This window comes from Manis pentadactyla, chromosome 12 (assembly GCF_030020395.1).
Source record: "Manis pentadactyla isolate mManPen7 chromosome 12, mManPen7.hap1, whole genome shotgun sequence".
In the NCBI taxonomy this organism is placed as follows: Eukaryota; Metazoa; Chordata; class Mammalia; order Pholidota; family Manidae; genus Manis; species Manis pentadactyla.
In genome coordinates this window covers 17281563-17308277 of record NC_080030.1, presented here as the reverse complement: position 1 = coordinate 17308277, position 26715 = coordinate 17281563, and the positions used below count along the sequence as shown (strand labels likewise).

General features: G+C 52.4%; 1 protein-coding gene across 3 annotated transcripts in view; it reads left to right on the top strand.

The window, feature by feature from the left end:
- The window catches only part of UNC13A (unc-13 homolog A), a 62852-nt gene that overhangs the window by 23607 nt on the left and 12530 nt on the right, over nt 1-26715 (top strand). For 2 of the 3 annotated variants that reach the window (XM_036876033.2, XM_036876031.2), the window contains exons 10-38: nt 1397-1939; nt 2418-2526; nt 4205-4251; nt 6048-6126; nt 6286-6291; nt 6763-6834; nt 7128-7347; nt 7964-8191; nt 8505-8646; nt 8761-8930; nt 9509-9624; nt 10556-10719; nt 11085-11235; nt 11606-11674; nt 11977-12066; nt 14150-14284; nt 15833-15966; nt 17038-17123; nt 17318-17444; nt 18219-18315; nt 18685-18828; nt 19341-19424; nt 19943-20020; nt 20250-20338; nt 20799-20951; nt 22094-22217; nt 23178-23183; nt 24681-24719; nt 25864-25893. In XM_036876033.2, the coding sequence (XP_036731928.2) occupies nt 1397-1939; nt 2418-2526; nt 4205-4251; nt 6048-6126; nt 6286-6291; nt 6763-6834; nt 7128-7347; nt 7964-8191; nt 8505-8646; nt 8761-8930; nt 9509-9624; nt 10556-10719; nt 11085-11235; nt 11606-11674; nt 11977-12066; nt 14150-14284; nt 15833-15966; nt 17038-17123; nt 17318-17444; nt 18219-18315; nt 18685-18828; nt 19341-19424; nt 19943-20020; nt 20250-20338; nt 20799-20951; nt 22094-22217; nt 23178-23183; nt 24681-24719; nt 25864-25893 (3532 nt within the window). The remainder of the gene's footprint in view (nt 1-1396; nt 1940-2417; nt 2527-4204; nt 4252-6047; nt 6127-6285; nt 6292-6762; nt 6835-7127; nt 7348-7963; nt 8192-8504; nt 8647-8760; nt 8931-9508; nt 9625-10555; nt 10720-11084; nt 11236-11605; nt 11675-11976; nt 12067-14149; nt 14285-15832; nt 15967-17037; nt 17124-17317; nt 17445-18218; nt 18316-18684; nt 18829-19340; nt 19425-19942; nt 20021-20249; nt 20339-20798; nt 20952-22093; nt 22218-23177; nt 23184-24680; nt 24720-25863; nt 25894-26715) is intronic. The other variant, XM_057490114.1, reaches the window with a different exon arrangement.

Here is a 26715-nt window from a genome sequence, read left to right as displayed (position 1 = left end):
GCCACAGAATCCCTGCTGATCGCCTGTCCTGCCTCCTGCTGCCTGCAGGGAAGAACACTGAAAAGCAATCAACTGAACACATAACTAGCCAACAAGGGCCAGGGGGAGAAATACCCACTTTGATTCTTGCAGCACTTCCCAGGAGCCCGCCAGGGAACGGGGTCCCAGTCACCAAGAGTGGCAGCAAGTATTTACAAAGAGTGATGTTTGTTGAGTGACCGAATGAATGGTTAGAAGGGAGATGAGTGGTGAGTCACATATCATGCTGCCTGCCCTTGGACAGGGGCAGGTAATTCTTCTTGGTCATATCAAGCACGATCCAGGGTGCATATAAGGAGCATCTAATGGGGGCCTGACCTGGCCCAAAAGTGGGGGAGACTCACTCAAACAAGTGATGTTTTAATGAGCACCAAAGGATTTTGGCAGATAAAGCAGTTGAGGAAGGGTGTTTCTGGTAGAGGGCACAGCAAATGCAGAGGCCCTGAGGTGGGAGGTTGCAGGAACAGGGAGGAGGACAATATGGCTGGATGGGGGAGAGAAGAGGTTGATGGAGGGAGATGAGGGTGGGGAGGCTGGAGGGTGTGGGCCACATGGAAGTGCAGAGCACAGGATGGATTTTATTTCAAGGGCTCTAGGGAGCCATAGTAGGGTCTGGAACAAAGAGGTATGTGAGTGCACTTACGATTCGAAGGAGCCCCTCTGTGACTTCACGGGGAGCAGGTACTGGAAGAGACAGAAGTGGACACGGGGGCAGCACCTAGTGGAAATGGCAGAGCTTGGACTAGGGTGCAGCCAGGGTGCCAGGAAGTGGATGCATTTCTCATACATTTCTGAGGTGGAGCTGAGGGGACTCACTGCAGAGTCAGCTGTGAATGGAGGTTGAGGCAAGGAGTGGAGGCAGGGAGGCCTGAGTATCTGGAGAATGTAGGGAGCTTGCTGGTGGGAGGCTGAGGCTGAGGTCTGGGCACCTTAGGAGCTGGGCGTGGCCATGTTCAGGTTTCAGGAATGCCAGGTCATCAAGGGAGCTGTGGACCCACACTGGGGTCCCTAGCACCTGTGTGGAGCATTTGCAGCCCCTACAGTGTGTGGACAGGAGTGGTGCACAGTAGGACATTAATGATCATTAATGTCATTGATCTGGTTTATTGCCTATCCTATCCCCCCCCCACCCCCGCTCAAGACCATAAATGCCAAGAGAATAGGGATTTTTGTCTCTTTTGTTATGTCTGTTTACCTGCTGCCTAGAGCAGGGCCTGGTGCACAGTAGGTGCTCAACTGTTGCTCAGTCAATGACTGAGTAATGGAGCCCTGTGACTGGAGCTGGGGCAGGCTGGTGGGGGCAAGCAGACAGATGGAGCTTGTACCCCCACCTCTAAGCCCCAGCCTGTCCCTGCAGCCCCACGGGCAGCAGCCACTACGCCTCCTCAGGGGAGCTGAGCCAGGGCAGCTCGCAGCTAAGTGACGACTTTGACCCGGATGAGCAGAGCCTGCAAGGCTCCGAGATGGAGGATGAGCGGGACCGGGACTCCTACCACTCCTGCCACAGTTCGGTCAGCTACCACAAGGACTCCCCACGCTGGGACCAGGATGAGGAGGAGCTGGACGAGGAGCTGGACGAGGAGCTGGACGAGGACCTGGAGGACTTCCTGGAGGAGGAGGAGGAGGAGGAGGAGGAGCTGCCTGAGGAGGAGGAGGAGCTGGAGGAGGAGGAGGAGGTGCCCGATGACATAGGGAGCTACGCCCAGCGCGAACAGCCCAGAGTGGCTGAGCCCGAGGCCTTCAAGCGGGTCAGCCTCCCTCCAGCTGCCCCTGAGAAAGAGGGGAAGGCTCCAGCTGCACCTGTCGAGGCCCCTGGTGTGGCCCCGGAGCTGGCTGCACCTGACGAGGAGTCTGCGGCTGAGTGGGCGTCTCAGCTGGGGGCCCCCAAGGCTGAGGAGAGGTAATGGGAGGGGCCCGAGGTGCTGTCACACGTGTCACGGGTGGAGGGTCAGTGGGGCCGCAAGGGGGTCAGGTGAACCTGGGGAATGGGAGGGAGGTCACTGCAGAGTCATAGGTCTATTGGAGTGGTCAGGACGGCTCCAGGAGGTCAGAGGAGGGTCAGCGGGGCCCAAAGGAGTCATGGGGGTTGCTGAGGCAGAGGACTTGCTGGGGTTGGAGAGGCCTCAGAAGCATCAGAGTGACCCTGGACAAATGGGATTATAAAAGGTCAGAAGGGCCACGAGAGCGGAAAAGGGAGCCTGGGACCCAAAGGTGTCAGAGAGGCGATGGGCACATGGGCACGGGGAGGGGCACTGAGGTGGGCCAGAGGTGGCACAGGCAGGCCTCTGTGTCCCTGAAGGGCCAGAGAAGCCATGGAGGACCTGGCATCACTTGGAAAGCGGAGGGGCCCTGGAGCCTCATGATGCCCCTTGCCTCAGTTTCAGGCCTCACGTGTCTGAGGAAGGTCAGGAGGGTCAGGACTCCCTGTCCAGGGCCAAGGCCAACTGGCTGCGAGCCTTCAACAGAGTGCGGCTGCAGCTGCAGGAGGTGAGTGGGAGCTCTGGCCAGCTCACAGCCAGCGTGGCCCTGCCTAATGCCCCACCCACACCGTACCCAGACTGGCAGGCCCACTCCCCACCCCGCCCACGCCACACCCATGAGCAGCTCGGTCACACCCACTCGTCCCGCACCATCCCTCTGCCTCTGCCTCCACACATCCTGGTCTTTCCATGGCTCCACCCACGCTGGCCTAACCCTCACCACACTTACCCTTGTCTGGCCCCAGCATTGGTGGCCCAGTGTCTGCCCAGTATGATCCCTCCCTGGTCCTACCTGCACAATGGCCCCACCCATCCCCAGATAAGCCCTTCTCTGGCCTCACCCATGCCTACCTTCCCTCCCCCTAACCAAGGACCAGCCCACTCTCCCCTACTTCAGCCTGGGATTTCTAAGTGGGGAAAGAGCGGTAAGCTGGCCGCTGGAGATCTAGGTCATGGCTAAAGCCATGTCAGGGGTCAAGTTCATAGATAGTCATAGAGGTTAGGGATAGGGATAGAGGACAGGGTTAGGGCAGCAGTCAGTGATCAGAGGTCAGGTTTAAAACTGGTGTTAGGGGAGGGGATCTGCTTGAGATTACACTGGGTGTCAGTGTTGGGCTTGCGGAAAGGTCTGAGGTGGAAGAATTAGCATTAGGGTCAGGGTGACTGTTCTGATGGGAAGCAGGTTTGAGGCCACTCCTTTATTTCTTTAGTCATTCAACACATTCTGGGCTGGGGACAAAGCATTGTTCTTATCTAGGGTGACCTTCCAAACCAGGGTAAAGCTAGCAAAAGGAGATCCTAACCAGACACCCAAAGTCTTAGACCATCAAATATCAGAGCCATAGAAATTTTTTTTTTTTACTAAGCAGGACATTCACATGGTTCTAAATGCAAAAGGGAGAAAAGATGTACAATGTAAAGTCTATTGAGTAGCTATCAGTAAGTCAGCAAATTAAATGAAAAAACAGCAGCAACCCTTGTAATGAAACCAGTGATATGACAAGAAAAATAAACACAGGCAGGCTCTCTGAGTTTCATAGATGGGGCATAAAACTAATCCAAGACAATCACGAAAACTCCCTGGAAGAGGTGGCAGTAAGGAGAAGACATACCCAAAATATTTCAACAATATTTCAGAAGAGTGCTGGATCCTCCCTTTACCATGTCACCCACGCTAACACTTTACCTGCAAGGTGGGGCGGAGGTAGGGAGTACTGATTCTGCGTCTATGCTGAGACCTGGGTGTTGAATGGAGGCCAGTTGTATGCAGTAGGTGGAGGGCATACAAATAGGTGGCCCATGCTCAGTCAAAGACCCTGGGGCCCAAGATCAGATGAGCAGGTGAGGCTGTGGGGAGTTTAGAGAACGACAGAATCTTGAGTGTTTGAACCAGCCCCTGAGAATCCTATAGAGCAGGAGCTCTTGTTGGAGATGGCGCTAGTGCGTCCTCAGGTGTGACAGATGAGGAGATCGTGTTCCACTGAGATTGGGGGCAGAGAGGAGTGCCTCTCTTCCCATTTTACAGATGGACAAACTGAGACCCAGGGAAAGCCAATGAGCTCCTGAAGGACACTCAGTGAAGATTGGTGCTCAGGCCTCCTAACTCCCAGACCGAAAGGGAGACACAGTGGGTGTTCCTCAGGGAGGGCGGCCTCACTCACCGTATCTGTCTGTCTGTCCCACAGGCCCGAGGAGAAGGAGAGATGTCCAAATCCCTATGGTTCAAAGGCAGGTGAGTAAAGAGCTGTGGGGTAGAAGGAAGTTTTGACCCCAGAGCTGGAGCTGCTTGACACAACAGCCTCGGACTCCTGAGGGCAGGGAGGAGTCCTGTTAGGCAGGCAGATTAAGCAAGGGTGAAATAATGTGGCCACTGTCATAAGGTGGCACCACGGGCAGGGTCCAAAGATAGCAACATTTTGAATCCTCACAGCAAATCCATGGGGGACCTGTACCCCTATTTCACAGATGGGGGAAACTGAGTCCAAAGAGGTGCTGTGCCCCAGCCATTCACATAAGTCAAGACCACTTCTCCCTAGAAAGAAATGTAAGCTAAAGGAGAAGCCCATTTCTTAACCATTCATCTACAAGCCTAGAGTGACTTTTTTGCTTTGATTCTGCTTTTATTTTATTTGTTTTTTAATCTGCTTTTAAATCTCTCTGATTATTGCTGTGGCTGCTGGCTCTTTCATTAATGATAGTAGTTTGGTCTTACATGGGGCATTTGGTCATCTCTAACTTCTCAAGTTATTGATTTTCAGGGTTTTTTTCCTCCAGCATTTGATTGGTGAAGTTAGAAGATGCAGAAGATACTTTTAAAGGGCACTAATGTTTTAAAATAGCAGCAGGAGAGTGACCCCCTTCCCTTATATGTCCTTTGCAGACAGAGGCAGAGAGCCAGGAGCTGTGACTCCCAGATACGCAGGTGTCCTGGGTGAGGAGCCTGGGACAGGGCCTGAGACAGGGATTCCTGTGCACGTGACTTATGGAGGACGCACCCTCAGGGAAAACCCTGCCTGTGAGGCAGGCAGGGAAGCAGCTGAGCAGAGATGTAGTTTAGGAGTTGCCAGGCCCCTGCCTGATCCTGCACAGTGTGCTGGAGCATGAATTGTGCCCAGGGCTTGTCCAGTCATTGGCTGCCAGGCATCTCATTGGTCAATGGGAATCTTCCAGAAAGGACCCACACCTGAACCTTTTCTGGGACGAGTGTACCTCTCAGTTAAGTGAATTTAGACGGGCCACTGTGACATCTGCTGTCACACTCATTCCATTCCAAGCGGCAATAGCACAAATAGTTTTCTATCAGTTCCCTCCTTCCTATCAGGCTTTGAAATCACTCCTTCCAGTATCAATTTTCAATATACACATCTATCTCCAACTTTGAGCATAAAGGTTCATTAATATTTCAGGATGTTATTTTGATCTGCCTTAATAAAAACTTCCTTTAAACGTGGGCAACTGTGTCATCTCCCCATTTCCCAGACAAGAACGTTGAGGCCTAGTGTCTTCGTTCCGTAGGGAGGCTATAAAAGCTACCACAAATGGGAAGCTTAAAACAACAGAAATCCATTCTTTCACTGTTCTGGAGGCCAGAGATCCAAAGTCAAGGTATTGGCAGGGCTACACTCCCTGTGACCCCTGTAGAGGGGAATCCTTCCTTGTCTTTCTAGCTTCTGGTAGTTGCCAGCAATCCTTGGTATTCCTTGGCTTGTACATGTGTCACTCTAATCTCTGCCTCTGTTGTCACATCGCTGTCTCTCTTTTTATAAAGGTGTCCATCATATTGGAGTAAGGTCCCACCCCTCTCCCATATGACATCATCTTGATTCATTATATCCACGGGGACCCTATTTCCAAATAAGGCCACATTTTGAGGTACTGGGGGCTACCACTTCAGTGTATCTTTCTGGGGGACACAGCTCAACCCTGAATACCCAGGGAAATCAAGGGTCCTGCCCAGGCCTCAGGTGATGGCTGGTGGAGGAAGAGGGAAACATGGCCCCTTGACATCCCTGTGTGTATATCTCACAGCCCTGGAGGTGGTCTCATCATCATTGACAGCATGCCAGACATCCGCAAGAGGAAGCCTATCCCACTTGTGAGCGACCTGGTGAGTGCCTGCGGCCTCCCCTCCCCTAACAGAGCAGGCCTGCCATAGCAGTGCACAACCTGTACAACTGCAGACCTGGGACTGGCGGGCGGGCGGCAAGGCATTCCCTGGGGCTAACGTAATCTGGTTTCCATCCTGTGTGCTGCATGGACACTTCAGGCCATGGTGAGTGATGGTGACCTGGGCCCCCTGAGCCCCGCCGGCCTCCCCCTGGGATTTCCTAACCAGCCCCCAGCCCCCGGGGTCTGGGCAGGACACTGCCATGTCCTACGGTTCATGAGTGGGGAAAGAAGTAGGAGACCCTACCTTGGTTCATGGTATGGCTGGTGGTTTTGCACTGTGGCTGGTGACCATGTGCAAGTGCAGCTCCTGCATCTGACCCATGGTGGGGGTGGAGGGATAGGTGAGTCAGGGGTGTGGGCTGCTCACTTTCCAGCGTCCCTTCTAACCCTGAGCCTCTGTGACTTCCCAATTCTTTGCTGGTTCTGCTTCTGCTGTGACCTGTTTCCCGTTGGTGGCTGTGGCTGTAATCCGTGGCTCGGTGCCTGAAACCATGGCTGTGGACTTGCTCACGGTGACAACTCCGTGGGTGTCAATCGCCCCCCATGACTTCCTCGGTGACTTCCCTGTCGTTAGTCCTTGGTCCAGTCCAGAAAAGCGGGCATCACCTCGGCGTTGGCTTCCAGCACTTTGAACAATGAGGAGCTGGTGCGTGGTTCAACGCCTCGTCCCCAGATCGCGGAGTAGGCCGGGCTGGGCTGGGGTTTCTGGGCAAGAGCAGGAGGGTGTGGCGGGGACAGGCGTTCTTTGCTCTGCAGAGTGGGATAGCGTGGCATCCTGCAAACAGGAAGGTGATCTGCGCACCGGAGCTGTGGCTTCCAGCAGCGTGGGGGCGGGGAAGGGGCTGGGGTTTTACAAGCCCGGAGGGGTGAGGCGGGGGCAGGACAGTATCCCCAGGTTAGGGCCTTGCGCCCCATGCTGCACCTCCTCCCTCCCCACAGAAAAACCACGTTTACAAGAAGACCCTGCAGGCCTTAATCTACCCTATCTCATGCACTACTCCGCACAACTTTGAGGTGTGGACGGCCACCACGCCCACCTACTGCTATGAATGCGAGGGGCTGCTGTGGGGCATCGCGCGGCAGGGCATGCGCTGCACCGAGTGCGGCGTCAAGTGCCATGAGAAGTGCCAGGACCTGCTCAACGCCGACTGCCTGCAGCGTGAGCCTGGGGCCGGAGCTCCGCGGAGGTGGGGTGGAGGGCGGGGCAGGAAGAGGAGCGTGGCCGCAGAGGTGGGCGGGGCATGAGAGAGTCCGCCCAGCTGGGCAGGGTAGGGGCGGGGCAGGGACAGGGGTCAGGGCAATGTCGCGGGACTCGCGGGGGAACGTTTGGGGGCTAGAGGAGGGGCAAGAAGATGTAATGGCTGGGGGGGCAGGGCTAGCGACAAGCTAAATGCAAAGTGGGGTCTTACTGAGAGGCAGCGTTTCCCCTTGAGAAAAAAATTGGTTCAATTAGGTCGGCTCGGAGATGGCAGGGCGCTTAGAGTTGGGGGGAGAGAGGGCAGAGGAAGAAAGGGGTCTTGGAGGAGGGAAGGGATTCAGAGGGAGGGAACTCGTGTGGATTGGAAGGTGGGCTGGTGGGACTCAAAGACGGAGTGGGTTTGACGGTGAACGGCCTGCGGGCAGGGGCACTCAGAGAGTACTAGGACGCTCTAGAGCTTTGCGGGGGATACACCTGAACCCCCAAGGCTTAAAGTGTCTGTGGCCGCAGTCGAGGAGGACATTGTGGACTGGGAGTTGGGGTGCGCTCTAGACAGTGAGCGCTGCGTGTCCCCCAGGGGCGGCCGAGAAGAGCTCCAAACACGGGGCGGAGGACCGGACGCAGAACATCATCATGGTGCTCAAGGACCGCATGAAGATCCGGGAGCGCAACAAGCCCGAGATCTTCGAGCTCATCCAGGAGATCTTCGCGGTGACCAAGACGGCGCACACGCAGCAGATGAAGGCGGTCAAGCAGAGCGTGCTGGACGGCACGTCCAAGTGGTCGGCCAAGATCAGCATCACCGGTGAGTCCGACTGCAGGGGTCCGGGGTGGCCACAGGGTCCCTGCTCAGGCTCCTGTGCTCCCTCCCATGGCCCTTCCCCTGACCCTGGGGCGCCCGCCTGGACTGCAGAGGCTGAGGGCTCTATGGGTGCAAACTTTCTAGCAAGGCAGGGCATGCCCTGTGCATAACCCCACAGGCTCCTGCAGCCAGAAGGAAGTCCTCAGACCACATTACAGGGATCCCCCGCAGGTAGCCTGGAGCCAGAGGCAGGGACTGTTCTCTGCGTGCCCCCCTCCTTGTGCCCATGTTTATGTTTGTCCTGTGTGTCCTCCAGTGGTCTGTGCCCAGGGTTTGCAGGCCAAGGACAAGACAGGATCCAGTGACCCCTACGTCACTGTCCAGGTCGGGAAGACCAAGAAACGAACAAAAACCATCTATGGGAACCTGAACCCTGTGTGGGAAGAGAACTTCCACTTGTAAGTGCCTGGCTGACCCCGTGTGGAGCTGTCCACAGGGGAGCCCAGGGGACTCCAAGACCAGCCTGTGCTGGCCACCTGACCCCAGCTTCCACCACCCCCTCCTCCCCTCAGTGAATGTCACAATTCCTCGGATCGAATCAAGGTGCGGGTCTGGGATGAAGACGATGACATAAAATCCCGAGTGAAGCAGCGGTTCAAGAGGGAATCCGACGACTTCCTGGGGCAGACAATCATCGAGGTGCGGACGCTCAGCGGCGAGATGGACGTGTGGTACAACCTGGGTGAGCAGGGGTGGGGCTGTGTGGGAGGACAGGGAGGGAGCCGGCCAAGGTGGGGAGGAGAGACAGTGTCAGGAGGAGTTGGTCTAGAAGCCCAGGCTGACTGGGGAGGCAAGGTCTGTGAGCAGAGCCCAGGAAACTTCTTGGTCTGGTTGAAACTTCTTGGAGGAAATCCCAGTCTGAGGGCCGAGGCAGGAAGCAAGACCTAGGGATTTGAGTCCAAGGAGAGAGGCACAGAACCCAGGGGCCCTAAGGAGGTGGGTAGATTCTGGGGATCTTGATCTGACCGGGGAGGCAGTCTGGGCTAGAAGCGGGGCCTAGGGATCCTAGTCTAAAGAGGGAGGTGCAGACCCAGGAATTGAATTAAGCAAAGAACAAGGTCTGGAATCCTCATTTGAAGGGAGAGACAGGGCCAATGGATTCTAGTCCGACAGGAAAGGCACAAGCCTAGAGAGCCATTGAGGAGGGAGACACCCAGGCCTTAACTTCAGGGAGTCTGGGAAGGCTACAGTCATGCATACACTAAAATACCCCAGGCCTGCATGGGGCAGTTCTGACAGCCATCCCTTTCTGCCCTGCAGACAAGAGGACTGACAAATCTGCTGTGTCAGGCGCCATCCGGCTACACATCAGTGTGGAGATCAAAGGCGAGGAGAAGGTGGCCCCCTACCATGTCCAGTACACCTGTCTGCATGAGGTGAGGCCCTGCTCTACCCAGCCTTCAAAGCTCACATGATCTCCCACATTGCCTCCACTTGCCATTCCTGCCTGCCCGACTCCTTCCTCTTTCTGGTCACACCATCCACACTCCCTTGGGCCTCTGAAATTGTCCCCTGTGCCATTCTTTCTAGCTGGAAAACTCCTCCCCATCCATCAAAGCCCAGCTTCAGGGATCCCTCCTCTGGGAAGCCCTCCCTGATCCACTGGCTGACTCCCACTACCTAGCTCCAGGTCTTCCATCTGTCCCAGCCCTGAACACTCAGAGTTGGTCTGTTTGTGTCTGGGTCAGTCTTTTCCAGCTGCCTGAAAGCTCGTGGAGAGAACTCAGTTTGTCCTATGAATAAAAATGACTGAAGGTGAATAAGTGAAGAGAGGATAAAAAGATGGATGGATGAGTGGATGGCTGTGTAGTTGAACTGTTGGAAGTATAGATGAGTAGATGGTTGAGTTGTTGGACAGACAGATTAAGGTATGGTTATTTGTATAGATATACAGCTGAATTATTAGACGGGAAGAGCAGGAGATGGGTGAATTTGGGGATAGTTGAATGGATGGGTGGGTGAGTGAGTGGATGTATGGACAGGCAGACAGATGAATGTGTGGATAGATGGGTGGGTGGACAGATGATGGAAGGACAGATGGATAGGTGGGTGGATGGATGGGTGGGTGGGTGGTTGGCTGGTTGGCTTCTTACTAATTATATGGTTGAATTATTATAAGAAAAGATAAGTGGAGAGGTGACTTTGGGTAGTTGGATGGATGGGTGGATGGTGGATGGATGAAAAAGTAGGTGAGTGAATTAATGAAGAGACAGATTGATAGATGATGCAAGCTACCCCAGACCTAGAATCTCTGACCCCTTGTGCCTCCTTGCACTCTCCATGACCCCTTCCTCTACGTCATGGCAGAACCTGTTCCACTTCGTGACAGACGTGCAAAACAATGGGGTCGTGAAGATTCCAGATGCCAAGGGTGATGACGCCTGGAAGGTGTACTATGATGAGACGGCCCAGGAGATCGTGGATGAGTTTGCCATGCGCTATGGTGTCGAGTCCATCTACCAAGCCATGACGTGAGCCTGCAGGCTGGGGTGGACGTGAGGGCAAGGTGCAGGAACCTCGGGGGTGGGTGGGTGACCAAGTGGACACTGGCAGATCCGGGGTGGAAGGGGGTCTTGGGAGGAGTCTGAGAGGAAGTGGGTTTGGTAGGCGTTGTGAATCCCCTGGTGGTTAAGAACGTGCTGTATCTGGGAGCTGGAGTAACGAGCATGAGAGCCACACTTAGAGGCAGAGACAGGGCAGCCCAGAGAGGAGGCAGAGAGAACAGGTTGAAGGTCAGAGAGAGCCGCTCCCAGATGCTGTCTTGGAGACATTCTGCAGAGGCGTGGCCTGTCCCGGCTGGATGCCAGGCCCAGTGCCTCCCACTCCCTCCCACCAGCCACTTTGCCTGCCTCTCCTCCAAGTACATGTGCCCGGGGGTGCCCGCCGTCATGAGCACCCTGCTCGCCAACATCAACGCCTACTACGCACACACCACCGCCTCCACCAACGTGTCTGCCTCTGACCGCTTCGCTGCCTCCAACTTTGGGGTCAGTGCCGGGGGCAGGGGCTGTGGGTGAGGGCAACCCCACCCTGGGCAACTCCACGGTCCCCAATCTGGACCTGACTTGCTGCGTGACTTTGCACCTGTTATTTGCTCCGAGCCTCAGTTTACCCCTCTGTAGAATGGAAACAGATATGAGCACTTAATTCAAAGGTGGATGGAGTGCACTTATAATGTATAGTTATATACACTATATATATTTATATATGCTATATATTCACATATACTTAACTCATATAGTTACATATGTATGAGTATACAGTCATCACTCAGCCAGTATGGCAGCCATCTTTAGCTGTTACACTCGACTTCAAAGTCCCACTTTCATCCATCCTCCTCTTCCTCTGCCTCCTCAGAAAGAGCGCTTTGTCAAGCTCCTGGACCAGCTGCATAACTCCCTGCGGATCGACCTCTCCATGTACCGGGTGAGGAGGGCATGCATGAGGACGTGCTTGCGTGCGCCTGGAGGGGCTGGCTCCCTGCTGGGCACACAGGGCGACCCAGCGCAACCTGTGGAAAGTGTTCTTCTGACGCACACACACGTGTGGGCAGCAGCTGCCCAGTGTGACTGGTGCACCCAGGCAAACACCCCAGTTGCTTCACGGTGTTCTCATTGACCTCCACACCCACCTCCTAAACCTGGGGACCCTTGTGTCGCCCCTAAAACACTCTCTTCCATCCCATCTTATTCTTCTTTCATAACCACCTCTCTTCTCCCTTCCAACAGAATAACTTTCCAGCCAGCAGCCCAGAGAGACTCCAGGACCTCAAATCCACTGTGGACCTTCTCACCAGCATCACCTTCTTTCGGATGAAGGTATGTGTGTTGGGGTGCTTTTTTATAGAACAACAGTGGTATTACAGCAGGAATAGTAGGATAATTCCATTTGGGTTCCTGGACCTGATTTCCAATGTGTGTGGGTGGGAGGGAATCTTCCATACACACACCTTCAAGCAATTCTCGAACATCAGCAGGATTCCGCGAATGCAACTCAAAACAGCACAATTCCCAGGTGAAGGGCTCCAGCCTACAAGCCTCCCTTCCACAAGACTGCCCTCCACCTCCCACTCCAGACCCTGGTCGCAAGCCCCAGGCTGTTCCCTGGGCTTCTGACCTACCAGACTGGAGGTTCCCATGATCTCCCCCTTAGGTCCGATTAATTTGAGTAGAACTCAGACACTTATGTTTACCAGTTTAATAAAGGATATGAGTTAACAGCCAGATGAAGAGATAGGAAGGGCGAGGTCCCAAATAAAGGAATTTCTATCCCTGTGGAGCTTGGGGCCTGGCTCAGTGGCAAGTGGAGGTGCTCTGCACCCCCATGTGTAGGAGCTCTCTGTCACAGAGGGGCAGGGGCCAGGAGAGCGGTATGCTCTTCTCAGGGGTTTTGTGAGGGCTTCATTGCACAGTCACGATTGAGTAAATTATTGCCATTGGCTGACTTAGCCTCCAGCCCCTGCCCTTGGGTTGGGGGAGATTAAAAAGTCTCTCATTAACAGGACAAGACACCCTGTTCACTTTTTTTTTTTTGAGAGGGCATCTCTCATATTTATTGATCAAATGGTTGTTAACAACAATAAAATTCTGTATAGGGTACTCAATGCACAGTCATTAATCAACCCCAAGCTTATTTCTCAACAGTCTCCAATCTTCTGAAGCATAATGAACAAGTTCTTACATGGTGAACAAGTTCTTACATAGTGACTAAGTTCTTACATGGTGAACAGTGCAAGGGCAGTCATCACAGAAACTTTCGGTTTTGATCACGCATCATGAACTATAAACAATCAAGTCAGATATGATTATTCGTTTGATTTTTATACTTGATTTATATGTGAATCCCACATTTCTCCCTTATTATTATTATTATTATTATTTTAATAAAATGCTGAAGTGGTAGGTAGATGCAAGATAAAGGTAGAAAACATAGTTTAGTGCTGTAAGAGGGCAAATGTAGATGATCAGGTGTGTGCCTGTAGACTATGTGTTAATCCAAGCTAGACAAGGGCAACAAAACATCCACGGATGCACAAGATTTCTCTCAAAACGGGGGGTGAGGTTCTAAGCCTCCCCTCTGTTGATCCCCAATTTCTCTCCTGATGGCCCCCCTGCGACTGTGCCTGTCTTAGGTTGTTCCTCCCTTGAGGAATCTTACCCGTCTCTGGCTAACCAGTCATCTTCCGGGGCCATACAGGGAAATGTAAAGTTGGTAAGTGAGAGAGAAGCAATATTGTTTAAAAAGGTTAGCTTTTTTCTTCTTTGCAGATTTATGCCCTGTGGCTTTTATGCCCAGCATTTGTCTTGAGGTATCTTTACCACTTGGAAGAATTATGATACTCGGTAATTTTCGATATGAGACACGAATTCTACTAAAGGGTTGTAATTAGGAAGGAAGAAGAAAAGCTATAGAAGTAGCAGACAGAAGAAAGCATGGGAAGATTGATTATTTCTTTGACATATCTTCTTGTAGAGTAACATAAGCATGTATAGGTTTTAAACTACTAATTATATTGCACACATACATTAACGTAATAGGAATATAGCTACATAACAAAAGCACCTGTTCACTTTTAAGACTGCAGTGTTTTCAGGAACTGTGGATGAAGACCACATATTCCTGTGAGATATATATTTGGTCATGTGAATGACCAAATATCTATTTCTTATGACTCATATTGCAGTATGGAAGGGGACCCAGGCCCATAGCTCTCCAAGGAAGATTCTCCAGGACTCTTAGCTCCTCAACAAGTAACATTTCTCCTGAAGAAAAGTGCCCTTTCTCAATGACTCTGCTTGCATACTGATACAACATTTCCTTAAATCAAGAACCACTTGTAGCCACTTCCTGGGCACCTCTTGTCCCAGCTGTACCTGCCCATGCCTGTCTCCCACTCTGCAGGTGCAAGAACTCCAGAGCCCACCCCGAGCCAGCCAGGTAGTGAAGGACTGTGTGAAAGCCTGCCTCAACTCTACTTATGAGTACATCTTCAACAACTGTCATGAACTCTACAGTCGGGAGTACCAGACAGACCCGGTGAGGGCCCCAGATGAGGATATCACCCTGACCCTGGCCAAGTCTCAGATACGCCTCTTCCCAAGTGATTTAACTGTTCTGAGCCTTAGTATCTCCCCCTGTAAAATGGGGTCGTGAAACCACATCTTAGGATGGAGGAGAAGATTTAATGAGATACAAGCTTTAGAAAAATAGAGTTTAGTGCTTAGCCCCAGAGACACTAAAGATGCTAATAAATTCAGTGTTTTAGTTCAAGGAGTTGAGTTTGGTGTAATATGGTGTGCCTGGAATAGAATCCCTCTTCAATAAATGTTGAGTAGAATTGAATTTCTTGAGTAGAGTTCAGTTTTGCTCATTTCAACTCCATTTGTTTGAGATGTTTAAGCACGTGTTTATCTACACACAGAATGCCCAGGATTATGAATAAGGTTTCAAGGAGCTTATACTCTATTAGGAAATAAAGATGTATAAATTGAAAATACACAACCCAGGATGATTAGTACTGGGATGAAGGAATCACGAGAGGCTGTGGGAGCTGGGGTGGCCCCTACCTCAGCTTGGGCTTCTGACAGGAGATAACATACAAGTCAAAGTCAGTTTGATTTGATTTCATACTTTTCATTTATATTCAGTGGACTTAAATTGAAATCAAGTTGCTCTTAACTAAATTGTGTTGAAGTAGATTAAATTTTGTTTAGTTCAACTATAATCAGTTTAGTTTCATTTATTTCTATTTGGTTGATTTAAAATTGCTCTTGGCTAATTAGTGAGGAAAACTGAGTTGTACTGAGTTGAGTTGAAGGGAGAAAAAGTTCACTTCCATTCAGTTGACATGTGTTAAAGTTGTTCTTGACTGGGTTGAATTGGCTTGAGTTACGATTAGCTGGGTTGCTGGGTTAGGTACAGTTGAGTTCAGTTGAGCTGGGCTGAGTTAAGCTCATTTCAGCTGAGTTTAGCTACATTCATTTCCATGGATTAATTAAAGTTGGACTGAGATGGCCTGAGTATGTTTGGTTGAGTTGAGTAGATAGAGTTGTATTGGGTTGATTCTGTTGAGATGAGTTAGATTAAATTGAGGTCAAGTCAATTTATTTCCATTATTTTAAGGATGATGTTGATCTTGGACAAGTTGATTAGGTTAAATCTAATTAAGTTTGCTTGAGTTCAACTCAATCCAGTTAAGTTTCATTCCAGTCCATTCAGTATAATTGGCCCAAGTTCAGTTCCACTGAGTTAACTCTTGAGAACTTCCATCTGTCAAGCTAAGTGGACCTGATTGGCATTTATTTCAGTTCTATTAAGTTTTGTGGACTTGAGTTTGTTCAACTGAATTCAATCCCATTCAGTTTTATGAGTTGAGTTGATTAAGCTTCATTGAACTGCATGAACACGAGCTCTGTTTGGGCCCACTTACATGAGTTCAGTTCCTTTTCTCACAGCCCTCCCACCTGAACCACACACATGTTAATAGGACCCCTTCCTCACCAACCTCCTGCTCTTCAATAACGAACTGATTGAGGCACCCACCCATGGATGCTTTATGGCCAATGTCTCCACTGCCCCTTCCAGGCCAAGAAGGGGGAAGTTCCCCCAGAAGAACAGGGCCCCAGCATAAAAAACCTCGACTTCTGGTCCAAGCTGATCACTCTCATAGTGTCCATCATTGAGGAAGACAAGAATTCCTACACTCCCTGCCTCAACCAGTGAGTTATGTGTCTTTATAGTTAATTATCTAGAGGTCGTCATGTGCACAATTTTTTGTCTTGTATGCAAAGGCAATCATGTCTAATTACACATTAAGTGATATATGTGGAGGCATCTGTGGATGTGGTTATGCCTGACTGAAATATAGCATAATTTGCAAACATAAACATAAAATTGTGTATATATACACAATCATTGGTGTAATAAGACATGTATTGTGTACATGTTGATTTGTGTGAAAACCATGTGTACACATGTACATAATTTTGTATGTGTGTGGGCTCATAAATAACAGTAGTGTTGCTTAAGTATTTACTATGTGCTAGATACTCTCCTATGTTTTTTATTTAAATGGCATTATATCTTACATGTGTGGATATAATTTTTGCATAGTTGAGGGATAAGAATTTTTTGTTATTTTTTTTAGGCATAAGAGTTTAATAGTATATATGTGCACAATTGTGGAATGCACTTCAATATACGATATTGTGTATTATGTAATTGTGTGTGAATATGTGCATAGTTTTGGTTTGTGAGCTTATATGTCTGTAGAATTCTCATCTGTGTTAGCTGAATGAACTGTTTTTTGTTTTTTTTTCTCTCCTGAGGTGAGTTCTAGAGGGGCCTCTAATCCTGGGGTGGCAACGTTTCTTGGTTACTTAGATACGGAGTTAGATCAAGGATTTTGGATGGATGGCCCAAAGGGTGGATGGATGAGTGGATGGACAGACAGAGATGGATGGATAGATGGAGAGATGAATGAATGGATGGGTAGATGGGTGGATAGACAGATGGGTGGGTGAATGGATGGGTAGAAAGATGGGCAAGTGGATGAATGAATGGATGGAGGGATGGCAACACTGGGTGGATGGAGGCTCAGGGAGAAGTAGGGCCTCAGTGCCCGGTCACTCAGCAAGTCTGTGAGTCTATGAGGAAGTTGGAATCAGTATCCCTCTGCCTGTCCCACAGGGATCCCACTGGAAGTTCCTGGCCTTGGAAAGCCAAAGCAGCCAGTGCCATCTGGCTTCGATTTGCCAAGTTTTCATATTCCCATGGTTCATACTCTCCAGGTTTCCCCAGGAGCTGAATGTGGGTAAAATCAGCGCCGAAGTGATGTGGAACCTGTTTGCCCAGGACATGAAGTATGCCATGGAGGGTGAGTTCCCCCACCCCCACGTCTTCCAGCCTGTCTGCATCAGGCAGCTGCGCCTCTGTGTTCCCTCCAAGGCTGTGATTGCCCTGGACCCTCATGCCTGAGGCTGGACACCAGTGATGGCCAGAGGGGGAACTGCCAAGACGGAGGGTGACAGGCCCTCCTGGCTGAGCCGCTCCCATACTGCCCCCTGCCAGAGCATGACAAGCATCGCTTGTGTAAGAGCGCCGACTACATGAACCTCCACTTCAAAGTCAAGTGGCTCTACAACGAGTATGTGGCAGAGCTTCCCGCATTCAAGGACTGCGTGCCTGAGTACCCAGCGTAAGCCCCCTGCCCGAAGCCCAAGCCAAAACTGCAGTGCTGACAGCTAGACTGAGGCTCAGAGAGAAGGGTGACCTACTCAGGGTTCCCTGGGATCCAGGGCACAGTGGGGCTCGAACCTAGTGTTCTCCATTCTCAGCCACTGGATTACAGACTTGTACAGCTCAGACAGCTAATAACTGTTAAGTATCAGGAACCTCACTGAGCAGGCCCACGTACCTTTTCTCATTTGATCCTTTTGACAGTTCTCCGAGACAGGAGCATTACAATTCCCATTTTGTGGATGAGGAAATGGAAAGTTACATGCTAAAGGATTTGCCCCAGGTGACATCTGATAAGTGATGGGAGGCAGGACTTGAACTCTGGGTGTCCGACTTGCAGGCTGTGTTGGAGAGCAGGGCGGTGGCCACCATGTACTGAGACCTTCCTGTTTGCTGTGTCCCTCACTGCTCACAGCAGCACTGTGGGATAGGTAGTCCTCTGTGTCCAGGAAACCAGATCGCAGAGAGCAATCCAGCTGCCCACGGGCAGTTTATCTGAACCAGGAGTTCCACAAGTGTGGGCCACCTCTGACAAGGGCCATTCTGTCCGTTTCATGGGTGAAGTAGCCAAGCTTTGGTTGGGGAGGGGAGCAGAGGGCTGGCCACCCAAGGCCGCACAGTGAGTTCAAGGGAGAGTGGGACCCACCCGAGCGCCAGCACTCGGTCAGAACCAGGCAGAGCAGAGGATCAGGGACAAGAGGTGGTGGGACCCCACCTTGGCTTTCCATTCTAGGTGGTTTGAGCCCTTCGTCATCCAGTGGCTGGACGAGAATGAGGAGGTGTCCCGGGATTTCCTGCATGGGGCCCTGGAACGAGACAAGAAGGATGGGGTGAGAAGGCTGACCCACGACCAAGCTCCCAGTCTGCCCACCCCACAGTAGCCTCACCTCTGGGATCCAATTTGGGGGCAAAAAAAAAGTGTCCTTGGGATGAAGCTAGTCTCTGAAAGGTGGCCTCCATCCTTATCTTGTTCAGGTGTTAAAAGTCTTTTGTTCCTTCAGTAAATGAATGCGAGTTTATCAAGCCTGACCCCCTGCCTACCCCGGGGCCTTTGTGTCTGCCTCTAAGTCTTAGCTCTCGGTCAGCCTGGTACACTATCCATCTCACTCCAGGGTGGCTCTCCCCGTGGAGCGCAGCTACAGGGTCTAGGGGACTGTCAGGCTCTGACGTCCTCCCCCTCCCGGCCTCCCTCCCTGCAGTTCCAGCAGACCTCAGAGCATGCCCTGTTCTCCTGCTCCGTGGTAGACGTCTTCTCCCAACTCAACCAGAGCTTTGAGATCATCAAAAAACTTGAGTGCCCTGACCCCCAGATCGTGGGGCACTACATGAGGCGCTTTGCCAAGGTGCGGGAATGTGGGGCGGTGTCAGGATTGGGGCGCAGTTGGGGTTGGAGTGGAGGTTGGGATTGGGGATTGGGATTAGGGCTGTGGTTGGTTTTAGGGTTACTATTAGGATCGGGATTCTATTTGTCATGTATGTTGAGGTGAGTATTGGGATTTATATAGAATATGCAGGTTTTGGGGTGAGTTGGGAAGCTGAGATCATTGGCCTAGGGTTAAGGTTCAGTTGGATTGGCTTTAGGCTGGGTTGAAGGTGAGGATTCCAGGTAGGAACTGGGATTCTGTTTGGATCGAGTCGTGCTGGAGGTTGGGGCTGGATCATATGATGGTCGGTTGCTCTGTAGAAGAGCTGCTTGTACATAAAGTAATTGTCTTCATCTGGTAACGATGCTGATTCTGGATGGAAATTCATTCAGCCCAGTGGTCCATACGAGGTGCTAATGGGGGTTCAGGTTCATCCCTGATCTCACTCGTGGCCAGCTCCTCCGCTCACCCACCCTCTGTGTCCCTCCCAGACCATCAGTAATGTGCTCCTCCAGTATGCGGACATCATCTCCAAGGACTTTGCCTCCTACTGCTCCAAGGAGAAGGAGAAAGTGGTGACCTGCGTGGGCTCCTGTCCTGTCCCCTCCCAACCCCCTTCTGCACCCCAAGGGCTGCCTCTTTCCCGGGGCTCTGTTGTCTGTGTCTGCACGTGTGTCTGGTTGCATGTGTCTCGGGGGTCTGGAGGTGCCTTCCCTGGCATTGTGCAGTTGTTGGGAATGAAGCTTTCAGGGTGGATGTACGTGAGCGTGCAAAGCTTTGAGCCCGTGTAGGAGACCATGGGTGGGGGGCAAGAGCGCCCCTTCCTGCTGTTCCCAGAGGCCCGGCCTACCCCCCCAGGGGAGAAGTTACTTGAGTCTCCCTTCCCCTTGCCGGTCGCCAGAGACTCCTCCTCCCCAAAACACTCCCAGGAACCTGATCCCATATTCCATTTTCAATCCTCAGATGAAGCTATGAGACCCCAGCTTCCTCCAGACCCAGATCCTGAAACCATCCTGGGGTCCCTGGCAGTGGGTGGGGGAGGCTCTGGGGAGGGGTCCTGACCCCTGACTCCCCGCTCTGCTCCCATCCCCAGCCTTGTATCCTCATGAACAACACTCAGCAGCTGCGAGTTCAGCTGGAGAAGATGTTTGAAGCCATGGGAGGGAAGGAGGTGAGGCAAGGCCCGGGCAGGGTCACCGCCACTCCTGTGTCCCCGCAGGCCCCAGGGTTTGTACCGGATGAATTCTAGGTCACCTGCTCCCTTGGTCCCCAGAAAGTGGATTCCCCATATGTGCCTCAGTTTCCTCCCTAGCCCCTCAGGATCCCTTTCTCTGGATGAGAGAATGACCCGTTTATGTGGATGCCCTATAGAATGACTGGGGTCCTTTCTCCCTCCTCAGCTGGATGCCGAGGCCAGTGACATCTTGAAGGAGCTCCAGGTGAAACTCAACAATGTTTTGGATGAGCTCAGCCGGGTGTTTGCTGCCAGGTGGGGGCACCTCCAGGGCTGAGAGCAGAGGGGAGGGGGCACTTCCAGACCGCTGAGCCTGGGGCATCCAGAGACTCAGCCCACTCAGGACGTAGTGGCAAAGACCTCAGGCTTAGAGGTAGATGAATCTGAGTTCAATCCTGGCTTTACTGCTTACCACTTGTGTAGCTTTGGGTGACTCATTATCCTCTCTGCACCTTAGTTTATTCATCTTTAAAATGGAGATGATGATGATAATAGTACCTGAGTAAGATAATGCAATGAAATGCACAACACAGGTAAATGTCTTAGTCTTAAGCTCAGTTATACTATTGTACACCCGCCCCCAGGCTTAATTATATGCCATGGCTTCTTGATGGTGAAAAAGGTCAAGGTTCATAGGTCAGCATTTGCAGCCTTATCCAGACCTTCCACCAGCAGCCAGGAGAATCTGGTCTGAGCAGCCCCTCTCTGTCTCCAGCTTCCAACCACACATCGAGGAGTGTGTCAAGCAGATGGGCGACATCCTTAGCCAGGTGAAGGGCACAGGCAACGTGCCAGCCAGTGCCTGTAGTAGTGTGGCCCAGGACGCCGACAATGTGCTGCAACCCATCATGGACCTCCTGGACAGCAAGTGAGCCAGGCCGGGTGGATAGAGTCAGCCAGGCACTTAGGGATAGGACCTCAGAGACCCGGGGACTGTCCTGAAATGGGCACTCGGCATTTTTACTGGGGGATACTTGGATGATTTGGGTGAGTGGGTGGGTAGAGGCATGAAGGATGGAAAAAAGAGGGGGTAGATGATTGGAAGGGTTTGTGAGTAAATACTTATATGGATGAAAGGATAGCAGTTGGACATGAAGGATGGGTGGTTGGATAAATGGGTAGATTAAAAGGTAAATTCTTAGAATGCTAGGTGAAAGATGGATGGTTAAAAGGATGCATGGACAGACGGATGGACGGATAGATAGCTGGGTAAGCACATGGATGGATGGATGGATGGATGGATGGATGGATGGATGGGTGGGTGGATGGGTGGATGGGTGGATGGATAGGTGAGTGGGTGGATGGATGGACAGGTAGAAGGATGGATGGGAGGAAGGGCAAAAGGGAGGGCAGGGAAATAGGGATGAAGGATAGATGATGGATGGTTGAGTGGATGGGAGGATGGAGGAAAGGGAGGAAGGGTGGAAGGAAGAAAGAAAAGAGCATCAAAGAAAGTTGGGGGAAGCATGGCTTTATGGGCGGGTGGGTCAGTTGCTGGATGGGTCATGGCGGACGGCCCTCTCTCCTTCAACTCTGATACATGCAATCACAAATCCCTGATCGGTTGGCCTCCTGTGTCCAGCTTCTTCCTGCCTGTTCCTCCTGAGCATGGCTCCAGCCCCCTCACAGTCCCCGGTCTCCAGCCTTCCTGTTCTAGTTCATCCCTCACTTCATTCTTTCTAACAAGGAAAGTCTAGAAGTCTGGCTGCCTCCTTCTCTCGAACACTCCAGGACTCCCCACTGCCCTCCTGCTCAGGCCCAGATCTTCTTCCAGGACACCAGGGCCCTTCCCGGTCTGGTCCCCGCTGACCTGTCCTGCCATCATTCACTGTTCTGCACACGTGTCACAAGTCACAGCCCCATCAAACCAGCCAAGGGGCCCCATACAGGCTTGTGCTCCTTTGTACATCCATGGAATGCCTTCCCACCTTGCCCATGTGTTGAGGAGAAGGGGTTCCACGGGCTTCGGCCAGCAGGGCCGTCTCTCAGTCCTGCCTCTCTCGTCCCCAGCCTGACTCTCTTTGCCAAAATCTGCGAGAAGACAGTGCTGAAGCGGGTGCTGAAGGAGTTATGGAAGCTGGTCATGAACACCATGGAGAAGACCATCGTCTTGCCTCCCCTCACTGACCAGACGGTGAGGCCCATGGGGCGCCAGAGGGGACACCTGGGCCACCTCCCCTGTGGGAGTGCGGAGAGCTTGGTGTCAAAGGCGTGAGCACAGAGGTCATCCAGGCATGAGGGCCATCAGAGGGTCATAAAAGCCACCAGAGATTTGTGGAGCCATTCAAAAATCAGAGAGGTCACACATGGGTCAAAAGTCACCAAAGGGTCAAATAGATTATACAGGGGTCAGTTTTTCAAAGTCAAAGAGGTTGAGTAGAGTTGAGTTGTCTAAGGGACATAGAGGTCCACATGGTCAACAGATCACTCAGAAGTCATAGATCACCCAGAAAACAGAAGTCTTCTTGGGGATAAAGGCCATTCATGGGTCCCAGAGGTCACAGGGGTCAGTGGGTTTTTCAGAGGGCTTTGGTGGTCAGTCAAGAGACAGGGAGGGAGACACCAAGGACTTCAAAGGTCAGAGACCAATAGAACAGAGGGTTCCCAGAGATCAGCCAGAGGTCATGGAGAGCACCCAAGGTCAGAGGGGTCAAGCAGAGGTCAGCAGCTATCCAGAAACCAGGACCGTTCACCTGGGACCCTTCTGGGAGGAGCAGCCCAGAGATGGTGATCCCCAGGGGTCAAGCTGCCCGGTGGGGGTGGGGAGACTGACTGTGTGGCTGGGCGCAGGGCCCTCCAGGGAAGCATGGGGGCCTGAGGACACTGATGATGCTGGGCTGATGGCACAGCACAGAGTGGGAGGGTATTCCGGGGGAACAGGGGAGACTTAGGGAGGGTGGCCACAGGCACCACGAGGCAGTGATGGTGGAGTGGGGGGCTCCAACTCCCTGCTGCCTCCCCGCCTCCTCCAGGCTGGGCGGGGCATGGGGTCCACCCCTTGATGCCATCTCCACCCCATCCCTGGCCTTCTTGGAAGACTCATGGTGACTTATTCCCCCTTCCCCCATCGCCCTGCCCCCATCATGGCTGACAGATGATCGTAAGTAGAGGCCTCTCTGTCTGTCTGTCTGTCCCTCTGCTCTGTGTCTGGACTCGGCCCACTGTGTGGCTCCAACCCCCACCCAGTGCCCTCTCCTCACCCACCGGCCCCCAACCCACCCTCCAGCCTAGATGTGCCTGTGTCTGTCTGGGGCGGGGCTTGGGGAGGGGGTGGGCCTGGGAGGCAGGGAGCACGCCCACCCACCTAGCCCCATTATACGTAAGGAGTCGTTACCTCTAGGCCCCTAAACCCTGGGCCCGGCACCTTTAGCTGGAATTCACCCTCACTCCCATATCCAGATGCCACCAGGATACCAAGATCTCCCCAAAGCTAAAAGGAGGCTCAAAATCAGCAGAGCCCCTCTGACCTCCCCTGCAGGCTGTGAACTGTAGCAGCCACCCAAAATACAAGCCCTCACACCTGGGTCCCTTGTCAGCTGCTCCCGGCCTGCCCGCCACTAGCCTGCTTACCCCACCCCCACTGCACATGCACGCACACGAGTCCCAGACACATGCCCGGGCACCCAGGCGGGAGATGGCCTTGCGACTTTGGTGTTGGGCAGCCTTGGTGTCCGATCCCAGCCCAGCCACTCTCTCTCTGTGACCTCGGGGAGTCACGTCACCTCCCAACCTCCTCCATTTCCTTGTCTGGAAAAAGCAGCTAGTTGTAGCAACCCTGAGGGTTTGGGAAGACCAAGTGGGATGATGCGTTAAAGTGCTCATCCCAGTGACTGGCTGAGGCAATGAGAGCTGATGCTGTTAATGGTGGCGACATTAGTCTGTAGACACACGTAAGGGCGGAGATCAGTGAAACCACTTCGCAGTTCCCCCGTGTGGGCAGATTTCACCTCATCAGAAGTTTATAAGTGCTCACCTCACTTCTTGGTGCCTGCAGCCTGTGTCTTTGGCAGCAAACCCTACTGTACACAGTACATTTGTGGACAGGGAACTAAGGGCATTCACACTGATTGATGATTCCTTCTATGCCAGACCTCATATGCTGTTATAGCTCATCTGCATGACACCTCTTTGAATGAGGTGAATATAATTATTCCCATTTTGCAGATGAGGAAAGCTGAGGCTCAGAGAAGAGTCACTTGCTCAAGGCTGCATAGTAAACATATGCCAGAGTCAGGATTCAAATTCAGGTCTGTCTGAATATGGAGCCCATTGGATTTCCTTGACCCAAGAATCAAGAGTCCTATATATACAGTAAACATGATTATGTTTTGGTAGCAACTTCTGTCCTTTCTCTCTGTCTCTATATTGCTCTTGCTCCTTCTCTTTCTCTCTCTTTCCTGTCTCTCAGACTCTTTCACACCTTTTAACTGTCAGTCATTAAGGCACACACACATTCCCCCCATGCAACCCAGTTACCTGCTCCCCATGCAGTGCAGATGCCCCTTATCCCCTGTCCCCATGAGTCCATGTGTGGTTGCCCTGGGTTGCTACCCACACAGCTTGCCAGGTTGATCACCGTGTGATGTTGTCTCTGCAGGGCACCCTCTTGAGAAAACATGGCAAGGGATTAGAAAAGGTAATGAGGGCCTCGTCTGTGCTGAGGTCCTGAGCTCTGGTGTCTGGGTGTGTCCGTGTGCATGTGTGTATCCGTGTGCATGGGCAGGAAGTTCAGCTGGGGGTCACGGGTAGGAGACGGGTGTCCAAACCAAGTACCACCAAACCAGAAGTCCTGAGCCCAGGTGATTCCCCAGGGGCGTGGCTTGGAGTGTGTGTGCACCAGTGAGCAAATGTGCACAAACTACTCCTATCCTCTTGTAATAATGTCTAAAGGGCTTATCCCAGCCCTGGGCCCAGCTGAAATTCTGTGGCTTCAAGAAGAGCCCAGCCACTGGACCAGTGACCTGAATGGAGACATGTGGGGCTTTTATGTAGATGTTTGTGTTCTAATGGGTGTTTGTTGTAAGGAGATGGGAGCTGTAACACCTGAATAGTTGCCACTGCTGTGCACTCATGCAGGAGCTATCATACCTGTGTGCCCACAGGTGGGGTCTCTGTTCATGAACGTGGGTTGGAGGGCTTCTCTACTCACTCTTCGAGCCCTTTGGGTTACAATGTGCTAGGCACTGTATATATGTGTATGTGCAGCTGTGTGGGGGTGAGTGTTCGTGTGGGGGACCGTACACATTGTGCAAGTGTTTGGGAGTGTGCACGTGTATTTTAGTATATGAGTTCTGCATATGCGTACATCTCTGTATGTTGATGCAGGTGTTCGTGTGCATAAACTTTCAGCCCAGCTAGGGATGTGCTTGGGAGTGTGTCTGTGTGTTGAGCAAACTTGTGATACCTGGTAGTGCATTTGTTTTAGAGTCAGGCTTGCCGGGGTAAGGTCTTGGGGGTTGGGGGAGGAGAGACCCCTGAGCCCCCTCTCTTCTCTCCTCATCCCCAAGGCGCCTCATCCCGAGGCTGACTGTGGGGTTGGGTACCTGTCCCCCAGTGATGGGCTGGTTCATTCTCCTGGCAGTCTAGGAGTCTAGCCCCAAGCTTCCACTGGGGGACGAGGGAAGTGCCTAGCTGGGGAGGGGCCCAGCATTAGATCCAGGACCTGGGAGAGAGCCTGTGGGCTGGGGAGTGGGACTGTGCTTTGAGGGAGCAGGGAAGTCCCACTGAGTACCCTCCCAGCAGCCACCCAAACTCTGACCTCCGCCTGATTCTCTCCACAGGGCAGGGTGAAATTGCCAAGCCACTCAGATGTAAGACCCGCCTCTCACTGTCTGTCTGGCTACTACCCCCATCCACCCCACCCTACCCCACACCTCCTTCCACCTCTGTGGTCCATGCCGTCTGGGGGCGTACTGTGAGCCCATCTGTCAGTCTCTTCTTCCTGTGTCTGTCTGGCTTGCTTTTGAGGGGTGGCGGGTGAGGGGAGGCAGGCGGGGAGGAGGGTTTTGCAGGGGGAACTGAGGCCCAGACTGCTGGGGTCCTGAGTCCCTGTGCCTCCTGACAGCCTTGGGGGGTCACAGACAAGGTATAAGAAGAGTAGCCGCAGTCAGGATAATAATAATACTAGAAGTGGCAGGATGATCACCTCCACAGGCCAGCTGGTAGACAATCAACCTGATTCCAAATATCTCAGCTACAAAGCCTGCCCCCACCGCCACTGCTCAGCACAGCTCAGGACCCCCAGACCACCCCAGGATGCCCACCCCATTCCCCAAGCTCGTGTTGGTGCCCCTGTTAGCCAGCTCCAGAAAGAGACCTGAGGGGCACAGCTCAGGTCAGCCAGCACAGTGATGTGAGGAAGCAGGCCAAGTGGCTTGGAGGCGGGACTCCATCTCCCCGTTCACTGCCTGTGACTGAGATCAAGGGATAACAACCGTAAATACTGGAAAAGCACACACATTTAATCCCAGCTAAACCATGAAGTGAATATTATGTCCCCCATCTAGATGGGAAATTTGAGACTCAGAGAGGTTAAATGACTTGCCCAGGGCCACACAGCAGAGCTGGGATTTGAACCCAGGCCCCACCCAGCTCCTCAGAGCCATAACTGGGGTACCTGTTTTGCTGGTGTC